The sequence below is a fragment of the Rousettus aegyptiacus genome, unplaced genomic scaffold (assembly GCF_014176215.1).
Source record: "Rousettus aegyptiacus isolate mRouAeg1 unplaced genomic scaffold, mRouAeg1.p scaffold_m13_p_11, whole genome shotgun sequence".
Taxonomy (NCBI): Eukaryota; Metazoa; Chordata; class Mammalia; order Chiroptera; family Pteropodidae; genus Rousettus; species Rousettus aegyptiacus.
The window spans coordinates 33,669,327-33,693,208 of record NW_023416286.1 but is presented as its reverse complement, the minus strand read 5'-3'; the positions used below and the strand labels follow the sequence as shown (position 1 = coordinate 33,693,208).

Sequence of the window (23,882 nt, the reverse complement as noted above, 5' to 3'; positions counted from 1 at the left end):
TTCATGTAAATTGAATCATTCAGTATGTGTTCTTTTTAGCCTAGCTTCTTCATTCAGTTTAATGTTTTTGAAATCCCTTCCTATTGTGTGTATCAATAGTTGATTTTTTTCATATTGCTCAGTAATGCTCCACTGTATGGATAGAATATACTACATTTGTTTATCCATTCACCGTTGATGGACATTTGAGTTGTTTCCAGTTATTGGCTAATAGAGGTTACATAAACATTTGTGTACAAGTAATTATGTGGAATTATTTCTCTTGAGTAAACACTTAGGAGGAAAAGTTATGGAGCACATTGTAAGTGTGTATTTAAGTTCATAAGCCCCAGCCAAAGTGTTTTGCAAAGTAGTTGTACCAAACATTTCCACAAGTGATATCTGAGAATTCCAGTTGCACTACAACTTCTCCAACATTTGGATTTTTCAGTCTTTTTAATTTTAGCCCTTGAGATGGCTATTCCTCTTAACTCTTAACAAAAGTAATGATTTGATAACACAGCTATGTATTCATCATATATGCATTATCATTATAGGAGATTTTTATTAAATTATGGGTCACAATTAGCAATAGGTTGAGGTCAACATTTAAAAAAGAGACACAGAATAGAAAAAAGTATTAGAGTGCCTCAAATGTAATAAGGCATGCATTCATACTGGAAACAATATTATCTGTAAGTGGGTAAAAACTGGGTACTGGGGAGGAGAAATCTTAGCTCTTTCAATGGTTTTTGGTCCTCCAAAATGCATCAAAATCTTACTCTACAGTGTTTAATTTGTATTGGGCTTTACTGTCTATCACACGAGCAGCATTGGCACTGAAAGGTATCCAAAGTGTGTACAAGATAAAGGCTATAAAATTATGGTGAATGAACAGCTGTGACTGGAGGACTTTCTCAAAGTCATACACTGAGAGGGTCCTGTGTGTGCCTGTGGGGTGCCTGTGGCTGTGACTTTTGCTTGGTCCCTGGTGCTTTTGCATCTGATGTGAGCTTTGAGAATTAAGTAGAAATAGATTATATTTATTCTATTCTTTAATTCTACAAATTTATTCACATCACAAGTATGTCATACACTGAGAAGAAAAAATGTTGACATTAAAGATTATCTAGTATTTATACAGGTTAAACATTGTATTCTCATTTAAAGCAAAAGTTTAAAAAAATTATTATTTTAAAATTATTTTACTTTTGCTGAAAAAATTATCATTTTGTATGTTTTTAAATAATATATTATATTCAAATGATATTTAAAATATATTTATATGTAAATAGAAAATTATATTAAATACAAATATATTTATATACTTATATAAATTGCTACTTTACATACATACTTTGATATAGTACCAATTATATAAGTAAATTACTTTAAATGCTTCTCAGCAAATAGTCATAAAATTATGTTCTATGTTAATATCTTTTCTATTTTTATTTAATTTTTAACTATATAAATTTTACTTTGTCATTTTAAATCCAACATTGAATGAAAAGATAAGCTTTCTACTTCCTTTTTTGTATATAAAGTCCAGAAATACATAAGGCACATAATGGGATATAAATATGTCTATGGTATTAAAATGTTGTCGGGGTGGTGATAAGAAAAAACGTGTATGTAAGGATTCTTAGTAGGGGCAATAATAAAAAAAGATCGAGCAGCACTACAATGAGAAAACATTTTAAAATAATACTTTGTTTTGCTTTCATAGTTATATATGACTACAAAACTACATTTAAAGTTATATAGTTATCTACTTTAAAACTATACGTATTACACAAACAGTTGTGTGTATACTGGCCTGGAATATAAAATACCTTTCTTATTGTAGCTAGTGGTAAAAAAACACTGAAAAACACAAAGACAAGGAGAAGAATACTCAGACATGAAGCTTAATGATAACAAATCTGCCCTTTAATGTCAATTTCTTAGACACCAGACATGGTGCTTAGCACTATGTAAGCATTCAGTATTTAATTCTATCCTCTTTAAGTTTTTACATTTTATATATAAGCAAACGGAGGTTCAGAGACATGCAATACCCAACCTTTAAAAGCTAATTTGTGGCAGACCCCATTTCAGGTTGATATCTGTCTTCCTCAAAGGCCCAGGCTCTTTTTTGCTCTTTTTGTGTCTTCTTAACCTCAAACAGTGTATAGTATAGTGAATAAGTAATGATGAAAACAAGAGTAAAATATGCAAATGATATGCAATATATACAGATAAATATGTTATTTTATTTAACAAGCATTTGTTGATCAGTGTAGTATATTGTTTAGCCCTTAACTCTGCTTCATCTGTAAAATAGGTTAGTACTACTATAAACTTCATAGATGACTTTTGTGATGATTAAATGTGTGATAATGTATTTAAAGGGATGAAAGTATAGTAACAGCTCAATTAATTTTAAGTGTTATTAGCTGGATATTATGGAGGATATAAACCTACCTGAAATAGTCTCATAGTTCAGTTTCACATGCCACATTTACAAACTCCTATAAATCCATGCGAGAACAAAATAAAAGCAGTAATAGCTATGGGTATTCAAGAAGCAAAGGTGGTTGTGGTATTTGGACAAGACAACTCTAGGAGGAAGACCTTTATCTGAACTCTGAGAGTGTATTGGACTTCGGAAAGGAAGAAAAGAAAGTACCAGGGCCAGAACAGAAACAAGATATGGAGCAGGAAATGAGCTTGGTGTTCAGGGTATGAGACTTTGTGAAACACAGATTTGATGAGTAAAAGGAAACAACAGACTAAAGAAAGGCCGATACCAGAACAAAGAGGTGAGAAATCTGTGCTTAATTCTTCGAGCAGTTGAAAGTCACTGCCAGTTTCTTGTCAGATGAAGGAAATGATGGCTTTTAAAGCTTACTTGTGACATTATACAGAAGTTGGAGAAATAGTTGATACAAGAAAACTATTACTGACATCACTGCATTATATCAGAAATACATGCAGAATGAAGTGGATGAGGATGGCAGTGATGGAAATGAAATATAAGTGTAGGTTGGAGCGGATATCCCCTCTTCCCCAGAATAATCAAGTTTTCAGGATGATATAAGAACGAGAAGTAATTAATGACAACTGTGAGTTTAAGGCCTCAAAGGACATAAGATAATATTACAATGAATAATGTAGAAGTAAATGAAGGAATTTAATAAATCTTTGATTTTGTACATATTATATCTAATATAATATAAACAGTGATATGAGATAGATTTAGATAAAATATTAAATCAATAATATGGCCAGGTCTCGAACTACAATTCTGGAAACCATCAGCACAAAGATTATAACTGAAGTTCTTAGAATGAATAAGGTACCAAGGGAGACAGGTGAATAGACCTCTCTGAGCTACATGGATGAAATCTCATATACAACAGCTTCAGGTAGTGGCTGTCTCCGAATGCATCAGCATGAATTTATTCAGATGCTTGTAAGATCTTTTCTTTCTCATGTCAAGGAAGACAGATCTGTGTAGCTCAAGTTAGGCTATTGAGTTTTTCCTAAAGTGTCCCTGGAAAAGATAAGGTCTCCTATCTGCGCCACTAAGTAAAGCAGCACAAAGAGATTCAATGGGGAAAAACTGCTATTTAGTGTATCACATTTATTCTTAAATCCTGAGATGCAAGTTTTTTTTTTTTTTTTAATTTGTTATATATATGTTTGCCCATCACTTTATTTATACTTTTGTTACAAATGCTGAGTTATGTAAGTTTCATTAATATACACATTCCTTATGCACAGGATGTCCTTAAAGAATGAAGAGCTGTATCCTCTTTTAAGGGGCAGAAAGTAAAAAGTTGCTAGATCTCGGATACATAATGATTCACTACAAACTACTGGCAGAGTAAATACCTGATGCTTTATCCAGGTCATTATATGCGACCAAATAAAGCATTTGCTGCCATTTACCAAATCAAAATATAAGATGGGAAGGAAATATAAATAACACATTACTTTGCATGTTAATTTGAAGTAATAGTAAGAGAAAATTCTTTCTAGCAATTAATCAATATTCAGTCCTTGCTGAAATAAAAATACAAAAAGATATATAGAGAAAAATAACTGAGATTTAAGAAAGGCAACGGAATGCTAATAGATAAAATAATTTATTTATACTTACTTTTTGTCTTGTACCAAAATCTTATCAATGCTTAAATGTTTTTAGCTTTAACATAAAGTATGAGTTTGCACACCTGATTTCATGAATGTTATATATTAATAAGGCTAAATTAGAGATAGCATTAATATTGGTGGAAAGTGTATTATTCCACAGAAATACTTCTTTTATTACGTGAACTACTTCATCTATACAGCGGGCTTCTTTGTTTCAGTTTTTTATTTTTCTGGTGCACTATTAAATTTACCTTCTTTTGTATTTGATGTAAAGTATATTATAGCAAATTTCACAAAAGTCGTTTTAATAAATTGTGTTCACTTGAACATAATTTTATATTAGTAAAGGATGTAGAGAAAATAGATGGAATTCATACTCACTGTGGCAGGGCTGCTGGCAGGGAGCGTCTAATAATTGAGTGAACTTGTCTGTAAACATCCAGTTTAGACATGCACCGGCAGGAAGTGTGATTGGCAAAACTGATTGTTACTGGTTTGGGGCCTTGAGAGAGAGGCACTGTAATTTCAAACAACTACAAAGAAGGGACAAAAAGAAGAAAACATTATATAGATGCTATAAAGCATTTTCATGGTAAATATTGGAGTCCAAAAAGAGTGAGATTAACTCTTTATGTTCTGAATAATATATTCAGGACGTAAAGTTTTTACATTTACAACATAAAATTTTTTTTTGTTTCTAATTAGCATCCTTTATAAGAATAATAAATAGTCCATGTGCTTCTTTCAGGTCACTATTATAAAGCATATTAGAATTCTGATAACCAGCTAATGATTACAGAGCAGAGGTGTAACAGACCAATGTGTTCAAGGAAAAATAATTATTTCAGAATTCTAGGTTATTCCAGGGTTTAAAAAGTGGCACAGATATAAATTTCTTTGTGATATAAGAGCAAATCGATAGGCCACACAAACTAGAAACATTTGATTAAGTCTTATTTTATGTAAACTGAATAACAGACATAAAATACACAGATATAAAACTTTCATCCCAAATCAAACTTCTACTTCAAAGTAGTTTTATATTTATATGATATCTCTTATGAATTTATGTATAATAGAAAAACACACTCATTATTTAATAGATAAAGCTTTGTGTCTGCAAATTTGACAAAGGTATTACAAAAATAATTAAGCTTAAAATAAGGTAGGACATTTTACATGATTGTGGATCAGAGTCTCACAATTTAGTTTCTCATTCTGAATGCCCTATTTGTGGAGAACTGTAGTTCTCTTCTTCCTTCTCTCAAAACAATGTTTAAAAACATTTAAATGAAAATTTAAATTAAATGTACAAATAACTAGTATTTGTATATTCATTGAATTCCTAAGGCTCTTAAAATCTAAATTATTATCAGTAATAAAAATAAAATCCTGGCCATTGCCTGCTGGATAAGATCAGTCTGTAGTAATTTAACTACAGTTGAACCACGTGTTATTTGGTACTTTTATGGCAATTTGAGCGGTGCTAAAATGATGACATTCTCCAGAGCCTTGTGATTTGGCCCCTTGCTGTAATTTCATACCAACAGTTGAAGATCATTGGAAATATTTAGGGAACAGAATTAGTTGCAATTTTATCCATACTCAAGGGAGATTAATTGAGATGAATTTTGAAGAACGAAATGAAGAATTATCTAAATTACAAAATGCACACTTTCTTCATTTGGAATGTATTTATTATATATTCATTTAAAAGTTCAGCTACTTTCTCAGTGTAAGTGCCTTAGGAGGAGTGGGCACAGGATCCCACCCAAACCAGGCACTTTCATTAGTAATCTCACTTATAAGTTTTGTGAACTTGGAAAAGTTGTTTAACTTCTCTAAGCTGTATATTTCTTTAAAAATCAGTAAGCTGAGGATAAGATTTGACTTATTCAGGGGACTAGTATAAAAATTACATAAGCTAATATATGCAAAAGTGATATGAATGTTGATTACTATACAGATATATGTTTTAGTATTTGCATATATTCTAAAGATTCTAGGTCTTCTCCAAATGCTGTCCAATCTATATAGATAGTCTCAACATATGACTTCAACATATCCTAATATTATGATTTTGACCAGTTTCTTCTCTAAAAGACATTTGTTTACTCAGTTTGGATGAAACCTTTTATTATGTGAAATGTCACACTGGCAGAAACCCATTGCACTATGTATAACTATTTTTAAAAAGCTATTCTGCAATGTCTATAAATATTATAGTTTTTCTACTTAAGACATCTATGGACCCTACATTAAGAACCAGCATTACAGAAGAAACAAAGTGGCTTAGAAAATAGCAATTTTTAATATGCCGTTTATTTAATTTTTATGTTAAATAATTTACAAATTACTTATTTAAGTTCTACAATAGTGAAAATAGTAGGAAGATGTATAGGTCAGCTTATAAACATCTAAGAATTTATGTCTTAGCAGTTAGATATCTTGTAATTTGATATAGATTACAACTGTTGGTATGAAATCAGCAGTTAGATATATGTGTCTAAAGGTTAGAAGAGCTATTTAAAAGTCATCAGTCCTAAAGCTATAATCAAAGTCTTGGGCATTGATGAGGTTTCTTGGTGAGATCATTCGGAACAAAAAGAAAAAATGTCTAATAATAGAAACTGGGGGAACAGGGACATTTAAGGGGTGAAAAAAGGCAAATGAAGTGGTAAATATGTCTGAGAAGAAGTGTGACATGTAGAAAACTAGGAAGAGGTACCATTTAGCAAAAAAGAAAGCACAGAATGACAGGTGAGCTTCAAAAAGTTGTGTAGTCACAGGGTCAAAGTTTTCAAGGAAACCAAGTATGGTAAGGATTGAGTGGAGACAACTGGGTACCAGCAGTGGCTCTCAGGGCTATGGCAGGGCAGGAGCTGTACGGGACAGGAGCAGCAGTGGGAATGAAGAAATAAGAGGGACCCAATATGACCAGAGGGATAGAGCCCAGATATCTCTGGCCACAAGGAACACTTTTGCTTATAGACTGTAAGCAATCACTTCAGGATTTGTCCTTGTCTCAAGTGACACAAGGCTGATCAGAGCCTGAGAGTGAAGGATAAGGCGCTACTTAAGATAACAGCTATTGTTATTGTAGAAAAGTTAAGGATTTTTTTCCCACCCTTAAGCCTCAACAGCATCATTCATACTCTCAGTGATCACTGCCATTCCAGATTCCACCCCGTCATGCTTTCCAAAGAAGGAAGCGATCGCAGTGAGTATTATCAGTAAACATGGCTAGACTCAGCCATTCCTGGGTAGATAATGTCCAAAATCAGGGCCTGCCCATAAGTACCATGTGTGTATTCAGGAACTGGGGCTGTAAAGAATGCTCTAGTCAGGTGGGGATGACTTAAATGCCCATTAAAAAAGCATCTTCCTGCATAAATAAGCCTGACTCTATACTTTCAAAAGATAGAGAGATTTGTGTTGGTAAATACACTCCTTAAAGAATAAAGGGACATGAGGCATTTAAAAAAATCACCATTTAGAGCAGTGTTTTTTTTTTTTTTCTACAGGCTGAAGACATCATGTGTGTTAAAACTACAGTATAGTTTGGGAGAAAAATTACTTAGACTTTAATTAAATAAAAGAAAATAAAATTGTAATTATTGATGTTTTATTTCCAATGTTGGAGTTTACGTAGGGAACTGGCCAACTGAGTTCAGTTAATTTGATCAAAAGGAATAAATAGAGTGAAAAATTAAAAAAAAAAACAAAACCTTTATTCCCTTGAAATACTTCTTCCACCTTCAAATTTTGAGCTGTGTTTTTCAGACAGTTTCCTTAATTCTCTACTTGACTGTGTTAGTGTGGAAAAATTTTAAGGGTCAAGACAAAGGTGTTTTTGACCAATAATAAAAGTAGAAATATTTGTAATAATTGAGTTTTATTCATCTATAATTTCAGACAATTAGGAACATCTACTGAGAGTATGTTGTATGTGTGCATTAAGACATAATTGTACCTACGCTAGTTCTTGTCACACATTAAAGGGGCCTCTTCCATTTTCCAGTGTATTTCTGCACTAGTCTTAAGAGAGTACATTGACTTTTTTTCATTTAAAATGATTAAATCACATTTCTACTACTTTTTAATAAACCTAGTAAATTCTGTTTTCTTTATAGAACTATGAATTTTGTATAGCTATACTTAATCACTGTTACTAACCGAGTGCATTAAAAATAACTTTATAATATGCATATTGTATATGACATATATAATAACCTACAACATATATAACATATAATGATACTGTTAAAATTTTTAAAATATCAAAGTGTTTACCACAAATGCTGTTAGTGAGCAAGAACCTACAGTTTAACTTTCTTATGAAATTTGTGCTTGCTATTATATAAAGATCTGAATCAACACCACCACCATCATTTTCTCTTAAGAGTTAAGGTCTATCCAAACACATTAGTGTCTGAGACAACAGATTCTTTATATTTTAATAAAATAAGAATCTTTATACAATTTTCAGGCCTTTTTGTGCTTTAATATGTGTACAACAAAATTTTCTATTGTAGACTTAAAACCAGAGTGCAAAAGTTATGTAGTATGTGCAGCATGGGCTAATAATTTCATGTATATATGTATATTTGGTCAATACTGATTGACAGTCATGACAATTATAATTTGATATTTTGAACATAATTTTCTTAAAATAGTTTTATGCTATAAAATGAATTACTCTTAAATGATAAGGTGATATTAGCTTGTATCTCATTTAGGATTTAAACAACAAAATTCATTATGAAGATTGGTGCTATACTATCAGCATAGGCCTATCAAAAAGAGTTGCTGGTTTTAAAGATCTGAAGGACTTATATAAAGAGGGCATTTAAACAAGGCTGTAAAATTTTTTAAAAATTCCAATTGTGTATTCTGTAAAACTATATTCTGAAAGGAAGTGGCAATCATTTCCAACTGAGAGGTTCCCAGTTGCTATCAATTGGAATTTTTTAAAGAGAATATTTAATAGTCAATTCTCACCAACAAAAATGAACTTCAAAAAAAGCGACATTTTGAAACAATAGGTTGTTTACACCAGCATAGCAACAGTTGTAAAGCAACAATTCCTATTTCTACTTATCTAGCAGGATATTCAAGAAAAAGGTGTAGAACTTCCTTACTGAGAAGATCCTGGATTAACTAAATCTAAAGGAATGTTCGTGTGCATAAAATTGGAAACAAAAATTGCCTTCTTTTATAATAGCTTTACACCCCAAAATAAACCGGTTTCTCTTCAGTGCATAATACACGACCATATTTAATTTAAATATTCCAACCTTGAGTCCAGTGATTAAGTATGGAAACAGTCTGGAGACTATGATAAATAATTGTAAAGTCAGATAGAAACGCTATACAATATTTAAAGACATAATCTCTAAAAATTAGAAAAGGAGAAATTGAGGGTTCATTGTTGGCTTTTCAACTGCACATAACAACCACATACCAGTCATCTAGGGCCTATGGAACTTAAATTAGGTCTGGGAAGAACTTGAGACAGCAGGTCCTAACAGATTTATATCTGGCACTGAATTAATTTTAATGTATTATTATATATAAAAGGTATATACAGTGCTATGATAATAAAAACCTCAGTTCAGCAATACTGAATTATAAATACTGAACAAAATTTGTAGACATCATCACTACCCTGAATTGAAAAAAAAGTGGTATTTTTAATAGATGAATTAATTTTTTTCTTAAGGCAAATGTTATCCCTAAAGAAACTTCTGATAACTGGTACTGGTGTAGAGTTCTTTTTCCACATCTGGATAAAATCTGATTTCCAACAACTGTGCGTGCCATATATTAATTAACAAAACATTAAAAACAAATCACATTCTGCTCGTTGAATACAAATGAATGTCGTAAACTAATCTTTCAGATTGCTGCAGTGTTCTGTTTAATTAGTGGGAGAACTATCTCTATCTGTAGTGAAAAATAATATCTCTAAGTTTCTCATTCAATAGTTCCACATTTTATTTAGGTTTAAAAATTCTTTCTGTAAAGGAAAATTGTATGAGACACTCCGTTTAACTTGTATAATCTGGAGTGTTTTTGCCAACATATATACCTACATTATTCCTTTATAAAATAATTTTTAAAAACAATAGCTATTCCTTTTAAAGATGGCAACACAGATTTTTAACTAATGCTGTTCAGGATATCAGAATAAGCTAGAAGAGACCTGGCTGCCAGGCTGAGCCGGCTTCCTGAGCACTAATGAACATGGCAAAGGGGCTCTAGTTTCTTGAGCTCTAACCCTAAGATTTCCAAGAAAGCCCCCTGGATTTAGAAGTTCTCTTTCATTCCTATCTTCTGTAAAAATATATTAGGTAAACACTAACATTTAAGGAACTTTTTATTCTAAATTTTTGGCTCAAAGGCAGATGACTTCCTTCTGCTTCTACTTTGGTCATCAAATAATTGATGTTCTGCAAAATATACATACTACTTTTTGGTTATACCTCTTAAATATACAACTTCTCATAAGAAAATACACTTAAAGGATATGTTTATGAAAGAGGTCAAAAAGACATCCAATCAACTTACCTTTTCAAAGCAACTTAGGTATTAGCTACGGAGGACTTTGAAGCAGTTGTTATCGATTAGTTCACTTTGGAATGCTTGGTGCATATGGTTTTACTTTTCAACTAACGGCTGGCTTCCTCACACGTTCTGATAACATGCCCTTCACTGAGCCCCATCAAAGAATTTCTATGAAGCTTCTATAAAACTTGTAGGTTTTACATTACTTAAGGTACTTTGTCCTTAAAATTTACATGATTCCAATTGGTGACTTTTGCTGCTGAAAGATGTGTCTGGAACTCCTTTAACAAAATAAAAACTCTTTTTTTTTTCCTTCAGAAAACACAGCATTAAGTTCCTTTTATGTTTAAAAGAAATCATCACACACTCTCATTTATACTACATTGAAAATATCATAAAATAAACTTAGGAAAAGTTGTTACTTGAGTACAAGCTTTAACAAGCTGCAATAATAGTAAAAACGTTAAACACGCTGCCTTTGGGAATTTCACGCTCTCCCTTGGTTTATAACCTTTTTGATGTGCATTTTCATAAACCTTTGCACTTCTCTTTCCAACACTTTGACTACCTTTAATTACTTCATGAATGTTGATTTTCCTTGCCAAATTGTAAGCTCCATCAGTGCAGGGTCCACACATCACTGTACACCCACTATACAGCTGAGTACGAAGTGTGCTCACCACACTTGCTTGATTGAATTTAAATTAAAATTATCCTTTTGCTATAATAAAAATTTTGAGTGCATTCTTCAAGAGGGAGAAGGGTATGACATTATAAAATTAAAGGGAGAAATGGATGGGGCTGTGGCTGATGACTGAACACTGACATTCCCCTGGCACTGGTTTTCCCTCTTCTCTCCTGATCCATGAATCCTCTAAGAGGCAACAACCATACCAGGGCCTCCAACATTTATCAATGTTTCCTTCCAAATCTATGGCTAAAGATCCAAACACCACTGTAGAATTCTAGAATTTTATGACCAAGGATCTGATATCTCCACCTAAATACCACTCAGATTCTTCCAAATCAGCATACTCGAGACTCTAATTTTGATACCAAATGTGTCTCACTTAAATGTTCATTCTATTTAATGCCAAGTGTTTACTATGTAGCAACTACTGTGCTATGCCCTAGGGTGATAACCAAACACAAGCTTTGCTTTCATGGAGTTTAGAGCTTACGGACTAAAACCATCTGACAGACATAGAAAGTACTGATGCTAAAATGTCACCAAAAATGATGCTATTGGAGCATACAACATGAGTGGAAATGACATTTATGTCTAGGCCTAGGGATGAATAGAAATTAGCTAGATAGGTGGAAATATGAGATGTTCCAAACATGGGGCACAGCATTGTAGTGACTTGGAAATAAGAGATATTGGCATAATTTAAGTAGTCAAAAAAATTGGGTACTGGTTGAAAGTATTATTTGATAGGAAGAGTAGTGAAAACTGAGGGTGCAGATTTAGGCAGCAGCCAGGCCATGGAGAGCCCTGTAAACCATGTTGAAGGATTTAACCTTAAGAGGAATGCCATTCAAAATACTTAATCATTTTGAATATTTGCACTGACTGATCAGAATGGATGCCATCCTGAACAATCCAATTAGAAAAGACCAGTTTATCACTACACTAGCTGAATGCTGCTTTAGTCCCAAGAATACAAATTTTACTGAAGAGTTTTGAGCAGTATGTGATTTATTACTTAGAAAAGAAAAAAATTCTCACTGCTAAAATGTGGTAAATAGATTGTAGGGAAATAAGAATGGAGGTTTGAGAACAGTTATTAGGCTAGTCCTGGTGATTAATGAATGGCCTAGACCAGAGTGGAATCAGCAGAATGAATACTCAGGATGGATTCCAGAGATGTTAGATGGTAGATTTAACTGGAATTATTGATTAGGCTTTTAGTGAAAGGAAGAATAACTTGGATTGATTGACTAAGTGAATGGTGTCATTTACTGAGACAGAATACTGGAAAAAGAAGACTTATTTACTTGCTTGTTTATTTGTGAGGGTGTAGTGGAGATGGGGGGAAAAAAAATGGTCATAACTCCAGTCTGACACTGATCAACTTTGATGTCTGTGAGAAAGCCAAGTTACAGGTTAAGAAGGTAATAGGGAAACCACAAGAGAAGTCTGAGCCAGGGATAAAGATTTAGGATAAATCACCATGAAGAACAGAAGAGTAGGTGGGGAAACCTAAGGAGTACATAGAGTCAGAGAAGAAGGTGTCTTGGGACAGAATCCTGAAAACTAAGTATCTCGTTTCAATTAACATCAAAATTTTAATTCCGAATATCTGCAAATCTTTTTTAAAAAACTGCAATGCTAAAATGAAAACTATTTAGCTGTTATAATGATATATACATTTAAAAACACAATGCAAAAATTATTTGAAACAAAAAATCAACACAGAACTGGAAAACCACATAAATCAACAACAAAAGATAGACTTTGAATATTTTATAAGGTAAATTTTGATTTTTCACATGAATAGATGATTGAGAGGAAGTAGGTAAAATTATCAACATGATAAATTATAAAAGTAATCCAAAATTCTATGAAGCCTGGAGGTAAAAGATGAAATATAGTGAGAACTGATTCCATATGATATAAAGTAGGCAATTTTCTTATAGAAAAAAATGACATATTTGGACCAAATTCCGTTTCAGCCACATGTACCTGAAACTTAGCACTAAGTGCTTTTTAGCCCTGACACCTTATAACTTTGAAAGCCTAAACCCCTCTGTAGCCTTCAACCTGACAGAGCAGTTTGTATACTGTGTGTTTACACACTTCTCTCTGAATAATTTCACCCCAAAACCAATTAGGTGAATATGGGACTTAATTAGATGAATGTAGGGAATAAATATGCAGTGGTCACAGAAAAACCATTAATGGTTAACAGAGGCTAAGTTTATTTATTTTGCATCCTGACAATGTACTGATGTTCTGTTTTCCAAGTGTTGAGTCTACCTAAGGCACTCTTGTTGTCTATCTGGCACATGAAACATATATTTAGTAAACTGATAGTAAGAGGAATAGAATGTTGACTTTTACTCATACAAACTACAAATGGAAGAAAAGGGAAGAGACTGTTTTCTTATTTGTCAAACCTATCGACACATTTTTGAAATCTTTCAGTTTTCATTCTAAAGGTACAGTTCTGAATGGAGCCAGATCACCTATGCTATTCCAACTCTCAAAATAGATTGGAAAAGCCTTACAAGCAACCACAGTTTTGTCTTTCAGGAAGAAGTTTGCATTGGCAAACCCAGAGCTGCGGGCTAGGTTCTCCAAACACGTGCAGAGGTCGATGTCACACATCATTTTAAACAACACTCCATGGTGGGTCATCAACACCTAGACGTGGCCTCTGACAGCCATCCTCCTCTTCCACCAAAGGCCTGCAGGTCTGTGCGTCTGCTCTGAAAATTCTGCTTCCAAACTGAACCGTAAGGGAAGTTTCTTGGTTATTTATTAGAAGCTTAACATCTAATATAATGGCACTTTACAGAATGTTCCAAAGGCCCGAGATTTAGTGTTAGAATATTTCTCTTGCTTTCTAAATGAACACAATAAATATGCTCAGTGTGATGACTTATATCAATACTATATCACTGTTTCACAGATCACATACTTGTAATTATATATATTGAATATGTAATGTGTACTGTGTCTCTATAATTAGAAGTCTTAATCATTTAAAAGTAATTTATTGACAAATGAAAATGTTTATCCTCTAAGATCAACGTATGTGTGTGTAAATGTATGCGCATGTAAGTGCATGGATGTGCATACACACTTTCATATGTATATTTACTATTTTCTTCACTTGGCTTTGATACCATGTATGAAAAGAGTTCATAAAGCATCATTTACTTCCTTTGTCATATCATCAAAACCAAGAAATTGAAAACTTAATTTCCCAAAGAAAATACAAGAAACTCTGAATTGAACTAAATTACTTCAAAGGGACCAGAGCTGAAGCAAATCACTTCCAGAGTCAAGGGCTCTGCTTGAGAGGCTCCCGGGGAAGCTGAAACACCTACCGTTTTGCTGAGGTAGCCTGTGCTGGTGTTCATGCACTGTAGCCCCTCACTGTTGCAGCAGCCCCCACATCTGTAGACGGACACACATGGAGGTTTAAAGAAGGTGTTTGTAGCTGCTCCAAACTCCTTCCCCACATCTATACACACCTCACGTGGCATGCATTGAGTCTTTCTCCACTCATTATCAATACCTGTCGAGTCATAGGGAAGGCCAGAAGTTACACAGAAGCCACGAAGAGGGAAACAGCCCACAGCAGTTGGAAGTCGCTTACACTTGATTTTAGATTTTAAGATTAAAGTGTTATGCATAACTTTAAAAAAATAATTGACAGGATCCTAAATTGTCCTGGGAATTGGAACACAATATATTTAACAGAGCAGCTAAGGATAGTTTCTATAAAAACTAATTTCTACAACCATGAAACAAGCTGAATTAGGACTATGCAGAATATTATGCCAAAATTCTGCAGCACTTATGTTTAGTTTTCTTTACTCAAGAAAATGAAAATTTATATATAGATGTTTATAAGACCTGCAAAGATGAGTCATGCTCATTTGCTATAGTATGTACTATTTTTGTGGTCTCAAAGCAAATATAAACAGCATGATTTAATTTTTCTTTTAAAACTGAGATGTAAATGAGAACATGACTATGGTTTTGGACTCAATTCAAAATCATTTTCAGGCAGGCTATTTGGCAATTTTGGGTAAAGTCATAGTGGTAGCTACTTGAAATGCAAGGGTATTTTCGATAAACTGGGATCCGTATCTTAAGCTAAGTTTTTTCAGGAAAGTCAAAATTTCCTGTTTCTTTCATGTTCTCTTGGAATTCTAATTGGTTTGCTTAGAGCACTGCTGACTCTTTGAATACTGCATTACAAATGATGTACTTCCTAAATGTTCTAGTTTATGTTTCCCATATTTCCCCTAAAATAAAAATATTGGAGAAAAAGACATAAACAATTGGTTATTCAACCATGAAGCCATTTTTGTTTGGTTGGTTTTATTCTCAAAATACTTTGCAATCTCAAACTTTCATAAAAATTAATATCTAATAACTGAAGGGAATTACTTTTTAAAAGCGATCCACCAACTTATACTATGGTGGGCATTTTATGCAACGTCATAATTTTTTTGTGACACTTTATGCCAGGTCTCTCAGAGCTTTATCAAAATCCAGCTCTTAAGCCAGTTGCCTATGAAGAAACAAGGCAACAAATAGTATTTGAAAAGATGATTTGGCATGATTTAGAAATTAAGCATTCCTAAATCCACATCAGAAAGAAAATTTATGTACAGTTATTTTGTAAGATATGGAATGTTTATATGATTAAACTGGCAATGTGTAAAATATATCTATATCTAAAATTTTTCAATGGGATAGCACCTCAATTAAAAAAAATTAGTGTCGATATGCATGTACCTTTCTCTCTTTATATTTCAAGAAATTAGCTTAACTACTCACAGTAAAATCACAAAATGCTATATTTTGAAAATGACATTTTCTTTACTTCCGGCCCTTAAAGGTATTCGGTGGTACAAATGCTGAATTTAAAGAACCAGGCTGGTAACTTTCACTGTGTTGATAATATGAAGCTTATTATAGATTTCCTTCCCCATACTTACTTTTCAAGATCTCTGCATTATAATGTGCTGCAGCAAATTTTATAGTGTCTTCTGTTCTTGTTTTGACATTGGGCTGTTCTTTATTTTGTTGCCAGCCTCCTTTCCTTAACTGACACTTGTACATTTTCCAGTATTCTGGGTAGAGTACAGTCATGAGTTCATCTACACTGGACACCGACCGCAACTGGTCCTCCAGATCTTTGCCTGCATAAGCCTGTCAAAAAAACATGCAAGATCAATTACTTATTAGATTGAGAGATCTAGAAGCAGATGCACTGAAAAACTTTTAGGTTTAATGTTATATATGCTGGATCCCTATTAAAATATTATTAATTATCCCTGAATTATTTAATTTTTCATGGTATTCTTGTTTTAATTTGAATACCACAATCAAAATGAAATTGAATCCCACCATTAAAATGTAATATATACATATATATACATATATATGTGTGTATATATATATATTTAGTTTTTAAGATAAGAATTTTGTGGGATATAATATTAAAAATAATTTTGAAGTAGCTTATTTATAATTTTATAATTTTATTTATAATTATTTTACATAAACGGTGAATATCTAAGTTTGAAAGTTTATTCACGCTTGTATTATTCTCCAAAATAAATAAAGTTAAAGTGAAATCCACTCTCATGCTTTGGTTCATTTTTAGTTATCAACATCGACAAATATAATTAAGCAGGATGCTTGAAATAAGGAATCTTCATTTTACTGAAGCTATTTAAGAATTGATAATCACATGAAGAAAGGGATTTAAACAATAGCATCACAGCAAGGTTTATATATCGCAGAACCTCCAGTATTTCCAAAAAATTTGATCATAAAGATTTATTCTGGTATGAAAAAGACATGGAATAAATCACAGAGCGTTAATTCTGCTTACAAATAGTTAACTGTCTATATTAGTGCATCCAATGAAGTAAAACATTCCAAATTTTATTCAAGTAGTTATCAAACTTAAGAAAAATATATTATTTTCTAAATTATACGCTGTAATTATGGAAAAATGTGGTCCATTGTTTAACTTTATCTGAAATATGAAATACAGCCCCAAGTGTTGATTTTATATTGTCATGATTATGCCAGTTTCAAAGTCTAAATATATAATACTTTGCTCCCTGGAGGCCAGAGAGCTGTTAACAACGTAGGTAACTGCCCCTCACATCCCCCCATCAGGTTTCTTGAATGGAAAGCAAGAAACTACGTTTTAATAAATTATAGGTTTCTCTTTCTAATTTTTGAAGTACAAAATCAATATATTTGCTTTACAAATTGAAATGTTATTTAATAGAAAGTCTTTCACCACCATTTTTAATAATCAAGATATTCTGAAATAGATGATTTTTGTATTACATTTTGAGAGACATAATTTTATAGTTTTTTTTTTTTATGTTATTACAAAACTTCCTAGGGAGTAGAAGTATTCCTTTCTACTAGATAATAAAACTAGCTATAAATTTCAGGGTTTCCCCTTTCTTCATTTATTGTGTGAATTGAGCTTATCACTTAATCTCTTTAGGTCTTTTATGAAAATATAGTTTTAATCCATTGCCTTCTGGAATATATAGAGTGATTCTTGATATGCCATACAGCTATACAAAATATAATTCTTTTGAATAGATGGAGGGTGGGGATGGGGAGGAGATCTTAGCTAAAATGATAGTGATAAAAAACTCTCATAGAGTTTTCCAATTAAATGTTCATCAACTATTTGTCTCAGAAAAATCTCACATATGACACAACATTCAAGAGTCAAAAATGTTTCAGAATCTAAAAGGATGATGACTGGAGAGAAAGATTATATAAGTGCACAGGTATATCTGCTGTCAGTGCTACTTGAAGGGATATGTCATAAATGGATTTTGTTTGCCTCTGCTTGACTCACTCTCGAACACAAGGAGCAACATTGGACTGTGTGGTTGGTGAGTCCCAGTGGTTCTTTCCTCTGTAACTTAGCCAGAATTAGAGTCAGGTTGTGACCTAAGATGACTGCAAGAATCTCACATGAAACCGGCATGAGTGTTCGCTCGACCAGGAGGATATGTAATACAACACACCAGTGTTATACACTACACAATGAAAGATATGCATCAAACTCCTAAGAAAAAGGAATGTGATAAAGAGGGACTTTCGATTAAGTGTTATTGAAGTCTTAAAGCAAATCACTTTTGCGTTTTAAAATTTAGAAATAAAAAATAACTATAACAATAATTATGTATGTAAGAGCAAACATTAAGTTACCTAGAAGATCAATAGGAGAAACATACAGCATATGATTCACAATAAAGAAAATGCAATATTAAAAAATGAACAAAACATGCTAGTAGAAAATAAAAGTTATTATATTTATACTAATAGGCTGGAAAAAGGCCTTTATAAAGGTGAATGTAAAAATAAAATGTAAACTATCTGTATGGTAGAAAACACTGTAAACAAAATAAAAGACAAATAGTAAAGTTGGAAAACTATTTGCAGTATAGATGACAGATGAAAAAGGACTAACATTCTTAAAATATTGTATTAACATGTTATTGAAAAAAATAAGCAGGTACTTCAATGAAAAAATGGGCAAAGAAATTGAACTGAATATTCACAAAGAATAAATATGTTAAAATATATATTCAGTGATGGAAAAAGTGAAGAAAACTGTAATTTCTTTCATCGTGGTGGGAATATAAATTTGTACAGCTATTCATGAAAAATGTGCTATTTCAAGTTGAAGGGCCTTAAAAACAACCTCCATTTTAGACAGCAAATTCACTTTGGCATTAAGTTTCCTATCCAACTGAAATAATAATGTAATTATGCCTGATATATGTTCAAATTCATCACAAGGCTGCTAAAATAGTGCATAATAATCGATTAAATAGTATACAGTGCAAACAGAAATTAGCACGGAAAGTAATGTAATGACATTCTACAATGCTATAGATGTATAATTTAGACATGAAAAGAGGTTCATAATATATTCTATGAAAAAGGAGACAATTTATATACAGTATGCACAATGTTCTTATATGTAGTATGATCTTTTCACAGAACAAAATTTTATATATGAATAGATTATATACATGTGAGTATATAGTCTTACAAGATAAGGAGCAAAGACAATTGTTAACTTCTCTAAATTTCAGAATTATGGTAATTATTACGTTCTTCTTTGTACATTTCTGCATTTTTAATTTTAAATAATAAACATATTAACTTTTTATTACCAAAATAAAAATTTAAGAGTAATGATCTCTAAGTACATTGGCAGGCTGTACATAGTATATGCTTTTAATTCAGCTTTTCATTTACTTTTCTGTTATTGCTTCATAAAGTATAACTTTATTATTTAATTTCTAACAATCACTAGCAAAAGCTATCACAGAAAATGTAAAAAAAATACCGAGCAATTTACCTATTCCTATTATACTTTAATTATCATATTTGTGTGGAAGTAAAATGAGCTTTAGTATCAAAAGATCCAGATTTTACAGACCTTATTTAATAGAGTTGCATTAGATTTCATTACTTTAAACATCATTTTACTCTGCAAAATTAAAATATAGTTGACTTTTGAACATCATGGAGGAGGGCTTGGGGTACCAACCCCCATACAGCTGAAAATCTGTACATAATTTTTGACTCCCCTAAAACTTAGTTTTCCCTCAGCATCTGTGAGGAGTTGGTTCTAGGACTCCTCTAAATACCAGAATCTGTGGATATGCCAGTTCCCTACATAAAGTGACAGAGAACAATACATACCACAGATTAAAAACAATACAGGCATTTATTGGAAAAAATCAGTGTAGAAGTGGACCCACACAGTTCAAATCCACATTGTTTAAAGGTCAACTATAATAACATTTTCTTCAAAGTTTTTGGATGATTCAAATGGATATTTGCTATAAAAGTATATTATAAATTTTTTAGTTAGGGGTGGAGTTACTTGTCATTATAACATACCGAGGGAGCAAAAGCACAGAACAAACATTGTTTTTTAGATAAATTGAAATTTTACACAATTTTGAACTATAACTTTGAGTACCGATTCTGGGGCAGTATTTCTTTAGATCTGTCTTCTGCATTTTTGTTCTAAATGAGCACCAACCTAGAAATTGAGCCTTCTCAGCCAAGTAATAGGGTTGCTCTGTGAATCCAGAGAAAGCCGAAATCTTGGGGACAAGTACGTGCCAGCTAACCATAGCACGTTCACATTCATTCAAATTCTACTTCTGAAGAATTTTAAGAGGTCCCAGTAACCTAGAAATGAATTCTGAACCAGGGACACACCAAAATCTTTCCAGCAGAAGTGCTATCCACATGAAAGTCAGGTTTTCTCAATTCTTTCTGAAGTCTTTATATGTTAACTAATGTTTTCCAGAATGTAGAGATCATTTGCTTGAATATTAATACATTCCTTTATTTTCCAAAGAAATTCGATATGTCTTAAAACAGAAAGTGTCTTATAAATAGGTATCTATCCAACTGTAATAAAAAGCTTCAAGTACTCTAAAAATGAATCTAATTTTGCATTTTACCTTGAGGGGAACAATTAGGAGGTTCCAGTAATTACTCTTATGTCACTTCTAGTATGTGCATTTGCAAACAGCAATCAACATGACATTTAGGGCAGGATTCTGAGATGCTATGAAGACAAAGCTGAGTGTGTAATGTTAAAGGCAGGGAGCTACAATCAGGAATAAACCCTTTCCTTGATAATTCACGAAATACTTCTTACTCTAACAGGAGAAAGATGAAGCAAGATCTCTGATTCCAGAAGTCAGATGATGAGAAAGAGCTCTGGGGTTTCAGCTGTACTCAGTAATTTTCTCTAGTCATGAAAAATCATAACATGAAGTGAACCCTGGAGGCAGCATTGACAGTGGCCCCCAATCAACTCTACATTTTACATATATAGCTTGCAAAACCTCGTTTTTCTTTTGTTGCTCTGTGTTGCTGTGTTGTCTGTGGTTCAGATGCCTGTTAGGGAGAAAGCACAGGTGCATGCAGGTTGTCCTTCCTCTCAAGAACTGTGATAATCCAGAGTCAATGATTACTGGGAAGCAGTAGCAGTCAAGAAGGTTAAACATTAGTAATGGTCCTGGATTTGCCAATGAGTGAAAATGAGCTTTTAAAAAACAAGTCCAATGTCAACAGTCCCTTCAAACAATCTTAAGTTAATTGCAGTGCTTTATATAAAATTGACACTCATTTATTAGTTTTAGGAAGTTTAAAATTCATGGGGAAATGAATATGGTTGGATCATGGAAAATTTCCTCTTACCTAAAAAAAGTATATACTTTTATCAAATACTCATAACCAGAACTGAAAGAGTGGGCAAAATTCATTCAAAGAAAAGGTTTCATCACACTACAGTACTTCCATGAAGTGGCCAAAAAGGCCCATAGGCAAATCTGATTAATTGTTCAATATGTCTATATTTGGGGGGAGAGAGAGAAATAACTTAATGTTTAAAAGGAAAATAAAGGATGTTTACATTTTTCTTAAACTGTTCATACATTATCTTTAAAGTCTGGCTCAAGTAATATTTTATATTTAAAAATAATGTACATTGTTATGGATAATTTCATAAATTTAAGCAGAGGGACGATTACTTGGTCAAATTATCAGTTTAATAAGATATTTACTAAAAGTTTTAACAAGAACTATTTGTCATATTATTTATCAAATATATTATCTCTTTGCCCTAAAACAAACAACAAACAAACACATGAATCCGGAGTAGAAATCAATCTGTCGTAAGGAAGTAAAGGTACCAAGGTCAATAACTTTACACAACTGTTAGGTTTTCTTTCTTCTTTGAAAACAGGATCATATTCAATCATTAGAATAAGAGGTTGGTGAGGTTATTCTTCCCTTACAATAGCAAAGGAACTCGCTCATTCATCCCTTCTTGCTGATGAATGGCAGATGTACGGCAGATGAACTGGTGGGTCATTCTGTTTCCTTCAGCTAACTCTCAATGCTGGGCAAATTTGCAAGTTTTAAAAGTATATTCTAATTGTTTTTAAATGCCCCTTTAAAGAAAAGTTTGGGCTAATTTTGGATTCGAGAAATCATCCAATACATGATTATAAAATTCCCTTTTAAAGTTACCCTTCGGTAAAGAATCATAAATAAATATGAACAATCAAATAGTATCCTTCTAAGGAATAGATATTTGTAGATGTTTTACAGAACCTTAGCAAATCATTTTACCTAAGGTTTCAGTGAAGGTGTCAGATCAGGATTCTTTCACCCACAGGTCACCCATCATCCATGTCTACACCAACCTGATGTACCATAGATAGGTAACCCTGGAAGCAGATATTTAAATTTTAGTTTAATATTGGAAGTCTTTAATTGGAAGTTTTAATTGAATTTTGCCTAATCCTCTGAAATGTTTTATTGTAAATTTTGAAAATAATGCCATAATGAAGAATGGACTCCTTTTATAACTATTATTGAGCATAAATTATTTATTAAAAAGTCACTTTTTAGTTTATCATATATATGAATTTAAAAAATCAAATATTTATTTCATCAAAATCTAAGTTGACTATTAGAAAATATTTTAAATATGCATTTTAAATTATGTTATTTTTGAGTTAACAGTCTAAATCAATATCAAATAGACAATCGGTCATATCTGCATAATCAACACAATGGACAATAAGATTCTATACATACTGATTTCCCACACTAAATACTGAAAACCAGTTGCTTGCCTCTTATTCTTTAATAGGATTGACTTCTGTTTCCTGCAGAATGGCAAAATGATGTCCAATTTTTTTCCAGATATGATTGCAAAAACAGCACCAGGTAGATGAAGCCAAAAATAATGAGTGCATTTACTGACTACTAAGGAAATGCCAAAGAACTAAAACTTACGACTCAAATATTCCAATGTGTGCAGTGGCCCTCAACCAAGGGTGACATTTCCCCCCAGGGTCATTTGGTAATGTCTGTAGACATTTCAATTTCAGAACTGTGGGATGATGCTACTGGCTCCAGTAAGCAGAAGCCGAGAATGCTGCTAAGTGTTCTAAAATGCAAAGAACAGTCCCTACCAAAAAGAATTATCCAGGCCAACGTGTAAATAGTGATAATGTTGGCAAACACTGCAGCTGAGTTAAGAGTGGGCTCTGTCATTTATTGGCTTCCAGAAGGTTGAAAATTTACATGAACTTCACCTTGTAAAATCCCTAGCAACATCAGAATGAGTGAATGAACGGATCAAAAATACCAGCAGCAGCTGGACTTAGTAATGGTAACATTCTTAGGTAGATTTATTTACTGGCCAGGATAACATTATTTTTCTTTTTACACAGACATTTTTCAACAGCGTTCCTTTGTTTCATAACAAGAAGAGAATGTAGTAGCAGTTTAGACACAGCCTTCCTGGGTAAGGGTAAGTAAATTAAAAATGTTTCATAACCATTTACCATTGATTGATTATAATGTTTTTACTGAAGCTTCAACTAATTTCAAAAACAAATTCTACATA

At 32.5% G+C, this 23,882-nt stretch overlaps 1 protein-coding gene across 1 annotated transcript in view; it reads right to left on the bottom strand.

Annotated features, from left to right (window-relative positions):
* VEGFC (vascular endothelial growth factor C) overlaps positions 1 to 23,882 on the bottom strand; it is a 95,773-nt gene that overhangs the window by 13,161 nt on the left and 58,730 nt on the right. The window contains exons 2-4 of the mRNA XM_016166031.2: positions 16,369 to 16,582; positions 14,743 to 14,933; positions 4,501 to 4,652 (exon numbers count right to left, since the gene is read on the bottom strand). Coding sequence (XP_016021517.2) covers positions 4,501 to 4,652; positions 14,743 to 14,933; positions 16,369 to 16,582 — 557 coding nt within the window. The remainder of the gene's footprint in view (positions 1 to 4,500; positions 4,653 to 14,742; positions 14,934 to 16,368; positions 16,583 to 23,882) is intronic.